Source organism: Aulonocara sp. 'chitande type north' Nkhata Bay, linkage group LG8 (assembly GCF_057382095.1).
Source record: "Aulonocara sp. 'chitande type north' Nkhata Bay isolate Kocher_YH1m ecotype deep benthic linkage group LG8, A_spYH_male_GT1.1, whole genome shotgun sequence".
NCBI classification, from domain to species: domain Eukaryota; kingdom Metazoa; phylum Chordata; class Actinopteri; order Cichliformes; family Cichlidae; genus Aulonocara; species Aulonocara sp. 'chitande type north' Nkhata Bay.
The window spans coordinates 26,592,363-26,601,433 of NC_141351.1; the positions used below are offsets into that span (position 1 = coordinate 26,592,363).

A 9,071-nucleotide genomic window follows, 5' to 3' on the forward strand; every position below is an offset into this window, starting at 1 on the left:
TTTTTAGAGAACTGGGTCTTTCGGCTCCCAATGGGCTCTTTGGGTTGTTTTGTTGCTTTAATTAATTTATTATCATCAACAATATAAAAATATGCACAAAAGGAATTACTAATGTTAAAAAAACGTGGTTTTATTTATTTATGTTTATATATAAATATATAGGGTGGCCCCTGGAGACAAAGCAGAGGGAGAAAGAGAGCCAAGGACAACAACAAGAGACAACATCGTCACATTAGAAAGGTATAGTAATCATCCACAATTATTTTCAGTTGCAGATGATAAAGGATTCAGAAAGTTTATTCATGCAGTGAATAAAGGACTGAATAAATAAAAGTATATTTACGGTGGCCCCTAGAGACAAAGCACGTACAAGCTCCAAAACACATTTCTAGCGTTAACTGAACTTCCGAAACAGAGCTACCTAGATCACTTCAATTACACAATTGAAAGCATATGTGTATTGTTTGGGTATGTAATAATAATTAAAAATAATAATAATAATAATTTTTAAAAAAATGTTCATTTACCTGTTACTTCACACCAAATCCGGTCATTGGTACTTCCTGGCTTGTGTAGCCAGTAGGTAACAAAAGCTCAACACTGCCCCCTAGCATCCTGGAGCACGTCTGTTGTGATTTTACATGTTTTGGAGTTTGTACGTGTTTTGTCTGTAGGGGCCACCGTAAATATACTTTCATTTATTCACTCCACATAAAATGTAATAAATAAATCATATAATACAAAAACCAAATATGTACATTTCAACTTTTAACTATTTAAATTTTCAGCTTTTCCTTTTAAACAAATTTAAAGTGAAACAACACAAAACACTGCAAACCACAACACAATTAAATATAAATTAAAATAAGAAAACAAAAAGAAGATGCACATTCTCTGTCATACAGGCCTGGGATTATTTTTTGGGAGAGTGTTTTCCTGCTTGGAATTGCATACATAGGATTCACTGCATGGATAAACTTTCTGAATCCTTTATCATCTGCAACTGAAAATAGTTGTGGATGATCACTATACCTTTCTAATGTGACCTTGTTGTCCCTGGCTCTCTCTCTCTCTCTCGCTCTGTTCCTGTGCTACTGCGAGTGTAACTATCGCCCCTCCCCCCTCTGCTCAGCGCAAAGCACAAGGCTCGCGTGCAGAGTGAAGCGGAAAAAAGTGAGAGAGTGTGTGTGGGGGGGAGAGAGAGAGAGAGAACCCCCCCCCCCCCCCCCCCCCCCCCACGGCTCGCGATAAGGAGCCAGTCGCCAGTCGCGTCGGTCACTTCAAAGAGTCGGCTCTAAGAGCCGTTTCGCTCGCGACCGACACATCACTATTGTCTGAAGTGAAAATTGAATATGAAACCTTTATTTATTCAAACTGTGAAACACTGGAAATAAAGTTTAAACAGACAGTTACTGATGGATGTTCAGCCCTGTCAGAGCCACGCTTGTCCACAGTAACCACACTGGCCCCAGTACAATAATAACATTCAAATAATGACGCAGCAAACAGTGACATCATATCCCAATTATGTTCATTATATCACATTAATGTTTTCTATCGTCTAATTAATATAATATTATACTTTACACACAGTTTTATTTTTAAATAATTTACATTTTAGTTATATCATAACTGGTCATAAGCGATGAATTACATGCATGAATCATAATATAATTATAATTCCTGTAAGTGCGGTGTTTTTCCTGCAGGGGGCGGTAGTTTGCTTGCTGTTATTGTCGTCAGCAACATGAAAATATGAGCAGAAGAAGAAGCTGTAGCGTCAGCAGCTCCACGCGAAAGAAAGAGACTCACACCAGACTCCGTTCAAAAAGTGGCCGATTTAAGGTCAGAGCTGCAGCTTTAATACAAGAACTGTGTGTGTAACTGCAGACGGTTACTGCAGGTTTCAAGGTGGAGGCTCCCACTGCTGTGGGTGGAGTTAAAGGGCAGATCACGTGGTGATTGGCTCCAGCAGAGTCCAGGCCGTGATCAGCAGCTTTTACAGCAGCTGGTTGGTTATTGGGTGAGTGGGTCTAACCTTTGATCTTGTTATTCTGAATAACACAGTACATTTGTTTCCAAGGCAACTGACATTAAAACAAAATGCTCCTCTCCTTCCTGCACTGCATGCTGGGAGTGTGAGTGAGTTTGTTTGGGCTGTATTTCAGAAGTTTACACCCTGTGGTTGTTCATTGGTTAAAGGTAAGATAAGTTTATTTCACTGGGTTGTGTAGAATGAGGAGTTTGAGTTAACAGTTCACTGTTGAGCTGGACACAGACCAGAACATGGCAGAGAACGAATTAACCCAGGAATTAAAATATACTCATGAGTCAAAGTGACGAGTGTCACTGTAACAGCAGTGATAAGGTCAGCAACATCACCTGTGGGCTTCATCATCGGACCATCGTGCAGCAGTAGCACCGCAGCGGTGCTCGCATTAACAGTTCAGTGTTCATGATGAGATTCTGTTAAGCTTTTAGTCTTTTTTGGAGCCAGTGGGTGTCGAGGAAAATCCCTTGAAGTCGTTAACTCAGTGGGAAATCAGGAAAACTTGAATGAGAATCTTTTGTCTCTATATCAGCTACAGGAGGGAACAGTGGACTCTGGGAAATTTGTTTTTCCAGGAAACTGTTTTTCCTGCTCCTCCACCACTGCAACAAAGCTTCGTTACTCGGTCCTCTGCAGTCCAGGTGGTGCGGTGCTTTTAGCAGCAGGTTCTCCGAGAGGCAGCTGGAGGTTCGTGTGCAAGCCTCCGCTGCAGAAACGTAGTGGCTCTGCAGTGGGGGGTGTGGTCCATGGGTCCACCCTGCTACATTAGTGGGGTGGATGTCCCAGCTACATCACTCCAGCAGCGGCGCTGAGAGTGCTCATATTCCCCTCCCAAATACAGCAGCACAGCAGCCTTTCCAGCTTTCTCATTGGTCAGGCAAAGATGGGATTCATGCTAACTAGGAGAAAGAAAACGAGGTCCACAGATGTTGACCTCCAGGGTCTGACTGCTTATGAAACGGCGGCACATCCACATGTTTCTGTGAAGACTGAACTCTGATGCTGTGCGTCTGTGAACACGTGCAGTAATATTTTCCCCTCTTTCTTTGTGTAACTGTTGACAAAGAGTTGTTTCAAAAGTCAAAGGTCAGAGGTCAAAGGTCTCCTCCTCTCTGAGGTCGTCAGTCACAGGTCCACACTGTCGGACTCTCTGGTGTCAGACCACAGACGCCGTACCTGAGCGTTTGTCCTTCAGAGAATCAGGTGTGGAGGTCATCTGCTGTCACCTGTCTGCAGGTAGGAGACCCCGCCCACATCAGAGCCATGCTGAGACCTCTGAGGCTCCTCCTCTCAGGCCTGAAAACGCAGCCAAGCCGCTGCTGCTCCAGCTTCGTGTCCAGGATGAGGTAACTCGTTATTTTGCTCGATTACTGATCGATCAGTCGGTCGATCGATGGGCTGATCAGCTGATCTGTCCTTTCAGGTATGTGAACAGGCTGAAGGAGGACGACGAGGCGTGCGCGGCGGCGCTGAAGGATGGCTCCATCTTCCTCTTCCACCGCTTGTCTCCTCTGCTGCGACGCCCCGACGCCAGAACCTTCAGCCCAGCAGCTTTCACCTGCTCAGGTACAGAACCGAGACCGAGCGAGCAGCGCTGAGGACCTGACAGTCCGGTGACATTCCTGCTGAGACGCTTTTTCGTGTTCCAGATGTGCAGTTGGTCCTACAGAGGCTCGGTTCAGACGGGTCGCAGCTGAAGGAGGCAGTTCTGATTGGCTGTTCTGAGCAGAACCAGGCTCAGTTCTGTCTGGATGTTGGTGAGAACGATTGAAATCCAGATCCCTGCATTGTGAGCTCGCCAGCGCCATGTTCCTGACTCTGGAGGTTCTGGTCTCTGTTCAGGAGAACTGGACCAGGCGGCGGTGGAGGAAGCCTCTCAGGGGACCTTCATCGATCTGAGGAAGGCCTTCTTTCTGCTGCCCGCAGCTGAGGCGCCTCTAGTGTCCAAGGTGAGTGACTGCAGCTGACCTCTGATACCCACCTGTTCGGTTCTGGTACCAAATCAGGAACGTTTCAGCACCGTCCCACCAAACCGATACTGATACCGCCCCAGTAGAAGAGTCACACAGTAGTCTGTGTGTCCTGACCCTGCAGGGTCAGGCGCTGCTGCGTTGGCATCAGACCAGCAGGTTCTGCGGCGCTTCGGGCCAGCCGACTCAACGAAACCGAGCAGGCAGCCAGAGGTTCTGCAGCAGCAGCTCCACCGTCTACTACCCGAAGGTAACGTCCTCGGTGCAGAACTGAACCAGAACCGAGCCGGGTCTGACTGTTTGTGTCTACAGATGTCTGCGGTGGCGGTCGCTCTGGTGTCTGATGGGAGTCGGTGTCTGCTGGGCCGCCAGCCATCCTTCCCACGTGGACTCTACAGCGCTCTGGCCGGCTTCTGTGACATGGGTCAGACTCACCCGTGTGTGTGTGTTTGTGTGTGTAGAACTCACCCGTGTGTGTGTGTTTGTGTGTGTGTAGAACTCACCTGTGTGTGTGCGTGTGTGTGTGTGTGCGTGTGTGTGGTCCCAGGTGAGACTCTGGAGGAGGCGCTCTGCAGGGAGGTGGCGGAGGAGGTGGGTCTGGAGATCCAGAGCATCTCCTACAGCTCCTCGCAGCACTGGCCGTTCCCGCACAGCTCCTTCATGCTGGGCTGCCACGCCTTGGTTAGCCCCACCCACACTCAGGTGAGCTCACAGGTGATTATTGAGGTTGTGTAATCAGGACGAGGAGAAGCGAGCTCGGAGCTCCTCGTACTCAATGATGTAGTGTCATGTGACCTGCTCTCGTTTCATGTGCAGCTGAGCGTGGACAACTCAGAGCTGGAAGATGCTCGCTGGTTCACCATGGACGAAATCACCCGCGCCCTCCAGGTGAAAGCTCCGCCCAGGAGAGGCGACCCCCCCATCATCTGGCTTCCTCCGAAACACGCCCTCGCCAACCGCCTCATCAGGGAGTGGGTGGAGCAGCAGCGGCAGAGTGAGGGCGGAGAGTGATGGAGGCGGAGTTCCAGTCGGAGTCATCAGATCACACCTGAAACACGGATGTTTCACCTCCGCTCCTGAGATCTCACAGTTCAGAAGTCCATTCAGATTCTCTGATTTTAGCCTCCTTCACAGATCTAACCTGTGACCTTATTGAAAGAAACTTTTAATGTGAAAAACATTCAGTCAGTCACGACAGGAAGCAGCTCGTGGTCGCTGACCTGCTGATGTTTCCTCCAAACTGGTTTTAATTTTCAATAAAAATCCCAGAATGGAAAAAAGCTAGTGCTCGGTTTCTTTTGTCTGAGAAAGAATCAGCAAACACCAGCGTTCACTCATCAAACGTCCGATTTAACAAACGAGCTGGCCGAGGGGCATTCGAGGCCGCGGTGGCTCACCTGTCCAGGTTTACCTGAGGGCTCGCAGGACAGACATGAACTCGGGTGGAAGAGAAACATTTTCACTGCCCTGCTTCTGCTCAGCTTTTATTTTGGTATTTCCTGTGAAACACTGGAGGGGCGTGATTGATCACTCTTCTTCTGTGGTATCTGTCCTCCGGGCTCACTCAGGATAAAGCAGTTTGTGATGACAGGTTTGCTCTGCTCGTCCTCAGAGTGTGAGGAAGCTCCCAGGATAAATGAGTCAGTCTGGTTTGTGAGATTCGTATCAGGACGATAAATAAATGAGACCGACCGCCCTGCGTGCAGCTTTGACCCAGAGTGGCAGCACTGCTGAGAGCTAAACATGGTCTTCTCTGTACACCAAAGATTTCTGTTTATCCATCATGTTTCTGATTGGATGGCTGTAAATGGAAATAGAGCAAAACGTTTTTTATTGAAAGTGTTTATTTGTTTGATTTTTAGATGAAAAAATAAATATTTAGCTACTCGTTGGAGGCACAAACCGTAACGTGTAACCTGATCCAGCCCAGAAACAGGCGGAACGACAGTCAGACATCCGTGAGCGCTGTCCGGATCATAGTTAGAAACGGAAGCTGCTTCCTGTTTGAACCGGAAGCCAGAGCAGCTCTTGGTGCAACCCCCCGTGTAGTTCGGGTCTGTGGGTCGGATCAGACTGGACTCTCGGTTCTTTCCTCCGGGCCCTCTGTCCTCTGAGTAACCGCTGAGAGCGGCCCGAGGTCCCGCTGATGGTCGGCAGGGCTCCGCGGCCTGTCAGCCCGCAGGATGAGCTTCTCCGCCGGCCTGCACACACAGCTGGCCGCCGTCATGGAGTCCCTCGTCCACGCTGCAGTGGCGGAGCTGAAGAAGCTGGTGGAGGCCGGAGAGGAGCCTACTGTGCTGGCCAGAGAGAGGACGGAGAGCCGCGAGAGGATGGTGAGGAGCGAGGACTGCCTGGTCGTTTGTTTTAATCAATTTTAAATCATGCTTTTTATTTGTTTTTGTTTCTAATGTCTCTGTAAAGCACTTTGAATCACCTTGTTGTTGAATTGTGCTATACAAATAAACTTGCCTTGGTGTGGCGGTGTAACTGGTTGCCCAGTGTAGCTGGTGTGGTGGTGAAACTGGTGGCCCAGTGTAGCTGGTGTGATGGTGAAACTGGTGGCCCAGACTAACTGGTGTGGTGGTGTGACTGGTGGCCCAGACTGTAGCTGGTGGTGGTTGTATAGTTTTGACCGTTGTCATGGTGACGGGGTGTGACCTCTGACCTCAGGTGCTGTTCGCCTCCATCATGGAGACTCTGGGGAACGAGGCTCTGGGGAAGATCCTCAACCTGCTGGATGAAGTCGGGCTGACGGCGGAGCCACCATCGGGCCGCGGCGCCCGGCGACTGCAGACGAGCGTACTCAACGTGCTCAGCAACGCCCATATAGGTAAGTATTGGCCCCGCCCAAAGACTCCACCCCCGAGCCTCAGTGACATCACCCTCACTGTGTTATGTTTGTGGCAGAGCTCGAGCACTCGTATGGACTCCGGCAGCAGGGCGGTGACTCAGCCACGCCCCCTAAGGTAAGCCTGCTGCTCTGGCTCACCTGTGCTGCGTTCACTGACCGTGACTGAGTGTATGTATATGTGTCCCTGCAGACCAGTTCGAAGGAGGAGGAGCAGGAGACGCCGCTGGTGCTGGCGGTCACCATTAAGGACGAGCACGGGAACATCAACCTGGGCGCAATCGCAGAGAGTGAGTGCTCGACCGCGGCAGGAAGTATGCCCGCATGTGTGATGGTCTGATCAGCTGTGCTTATTCTCTCAGGAGCCGAGGTGGAGGCGGCCCCACCGGACGAGTCGGAGCGGCTGTTGTCCCCATCGACGGTGACGAGCCCGGCGGGCTTCGTGCTGGAGAGCGTCACCTGGAAGTACTTCACATGCACGGCGTGCGGGAAGTCCTTCTCATCTCAGAGCAACCTCAATACGCACCTGCGCGTGCACACGGGAGAAAAGCCATTTTTGTGCAGCGTGTGCGGCCGCGCCTTCCGCCAGCGGCAGGGCATGCAGAGCCACATGCGCACGCACACGGGCGAGCGGCCCTTCGAGTGCCCCCAGTGCGGCAAACGCTTCTCCAAGCAGGGCCAACTGAAAGCGCACGCCGTCGTGCACACGGGCGAGAAGCCGCACGCCTGCGACCAGTGCGGCCGCCGCTTCAATCTGCCGCAGAACCTGCAGCGCCACAAGCGGACGCACGCAGGCGCCAAGATCTTCGTGTGCAAGGCATGCGGGAAGGGATTCACGCGCGCCGTCACGCTGCGCACGCACCAGCTGATCCATAGCGGCCAGAAGCCGTTCAGGTGTGAGCAGTGCCACAAAGCTTTCCGGCATGCCGTCAACCTCAGGAACCACCAGCGCACACACAGCGGCGCCCGCCCCTTCGCCTGCGACCTCTGCGGGAAAAGCTTCCGGCAGGCGGTGAACCTCAAGATCCACCGCCGCACGCACACGGGCGAGCGGCCCTTCTGCTGCCGCCAGTGCGGGAAGACGTTCAGCCAGCAGAGCAGCCTGATCTCGCACGGGCGCACGCACTCCGGCGAGAAGCCGTTTGCGTGCGGTGCCTGCGACAAGAAGTTCAACAACAGCAACAGCCTGAAGCTGCACACACGCGTGCACACGGGCGAGAAGCCGTATGCCTGCGACGTCTGCGGCAAGAGCTTCAGCCAGGGCAGCCACCTGCGCACGCACAAGCGCCACCTGCACGCCGGTGGGAAGCAGTACATCTGCGACCGCTGCGGCAAACGCTACGCCGACCAGCGCAACCTGAAGCTGCACAAGTGCGGCTACGCCTGAAGGGCCCGGAGGGCTTGAGTGTGCAGGGGGCGGGGCCTCTGATTTGGCAAACAGACTCTGTCCACCTGCTGCCTTAATGGGACGGAGCGCCGCTTCGGCTTACGCATGACGTCATCACTGAGGTCACTGTGAACACTGATAATACTCAGATGTGAACTTTAATTTGAAAAGGTTTTGATGACATGAAGTGACCTTTCAAAATAAAAGAAAACGTTTATTTTTGTTCTGAAATGTTTGTTTATCATTTTTATAAAGTGACGTAAGAAGACAAACATCCTGCAGGACGGATCCATGAAGAATAATAATAATAATAATAATAATCAAAAAGTGTTGGTGATCAATCTGAGGAGCACGAGGTGAGCGACTGCAGCTTCCTGTTTCATCAGCAGGTGCAGCACACCTGTCAGCACATTTCTGAGGCCCATCCAGAATAAAGTATAAAAAGTTAATGAGAAAAATAAATGGTAATACTTTAAAAGGTGGGGGCATGGTCACAGAAGGTGGTTTGGGTGTGATGTCAGCGAGCGCCGCACAGAATGCCGCCGTCCTGTGAATCGCAGGTGATCAGGCTGGTCCCTCACACCAGCACGCCTTCAAACACTCAAACTTTATTAGCACAGCAGCTGTTTCACACATCCACAGCTCCCTGATCCACCAAGTGTGTGTCTGATGTCAGGTTAGCCCTCCTTTATAAAGTCAGCTGTTGGTACAATAATCAATGTGACTGGTCAGCTGTTGGTGGCCCCGCCCCTTTATGTGATGGCCAGCTGAGCGCCACGTGAACCCGGGGGCAGAGAAACTGCACCCAGGTCAGTT

General features: G+C 51.1%; 2 protein-coding genes across 7 annotated transcripts; both read left to right on the forward strand.

Moving 5' to 3' along the window:
- The first annotated feature begins 1,755 nt into the window (after positions 1–1,755).
- Positions 1,756–5,475, forward strand: nudt13 (nudix (nucleoside diphosphate linked moiety X)-type motif 13). Of its 6 annotated transcripts, none has more exons than XM_086304602.1 (9): positions 1,756–1,845; positions 3,287–3,396; positions 3,474–3,616; positions 3,700–3,807; positions 3,893–3,999; positions 4,145–4,270; positions 4,333–4,459; positions 4,568–4,722; positions 4,837–5,475. In XM_086304602.1, the coding sequence occupies exons 1-9, from the start codon at positions 1,756–1,758 to the stop codon at positions 5,029–5,031; spliced, it is 1,161 nt and encodes a 386-aa protein (XP_086160728.1). In that variant the 3' UTR covers positions 5,032–5,475. The 6 variants fall into 6 exon arrangements, with proteins under 6 accessions (XP_086160728.1, XP_086160729.1, XP_086160726.1 ...); XM_086304603.1 differs by having other exon boundaries at positions 4,333–4,444; XM_086304604.1 differs by lacking the exon at positions 1,756–1,845 and adding an exon at positions 1,891–2,023.
- Positions 5,476–5,641: 166 nt separating this feature from the next.
- LOC147324112 (uncharacterized) lies at positions 5,642–8,486 on the forward strand. Its single transcript, XM_086304599.1, has 5 exons — positions 5,642–6,353; positions 6,691–6,850; positions 6,928–6,986; positions 7,062–7,158; positions 7,231–8,486. Exons 1-5 carry the CDS (start codon positions 6,204–6,206, stop codon positions 8,253–8,255), a joined length of 1,491 nt encoding a protein of 496 aa, XP_086160725.1. The 5' UTR covers positions 5,642–6,203; the 3' UTR covers positions 8,256–8,486.
- The last annotated feature ends 585 nt before the right edge of the window (positions 8,487–9,071 follow it).

Bases quoted from the DNA above. Each gene is read 5' to 3' on its own strand.
- nudt13 (XM_086304600.1), top strand. From the start codon at position 1,756: ATGAGCAGAAGAAGAAGCTGTAGCGTCAGCAGCTCCACGCGAAAGAAA. The intron at 3,808-3,892 runs GTGAGAACGATT...GTCTCTGTTCAG, and splicing joins TCAGTTCTGTCTGGATGTTG to GAGAACTGGACCAGGCGGCG. The intron at 4,723-4,836 runs GTGAGCTCACAG...TTTCATGTGCAG, and splicing joins TTAGCCCCACCCACACTCAG to CTGAGCGTGGACAACTCAGA.
- LOC147324112 (XM_086304599.1), top strand. From the start codon at position 6,204: ATGAGCTTCTCCGCCGGCCTGCACACACAGCTGGCCGCCGTCATGGAG. The intron at 6,987-7,061 runs GTAAGCCTGCTG...GTGTCCCTGCAG, and splicing joins ACTCAGCCACGCCCCCTAAG to ACCAGTTCGAAGGAGGAGGA. The intron at 7,159-7,230 runs GTGAGTGCTCGA...TTATTCTCTCAG, and splicing joins CCTGGGCGCAATCGCAGAGA to GAGCCGAGGTGGAGGCGGCC.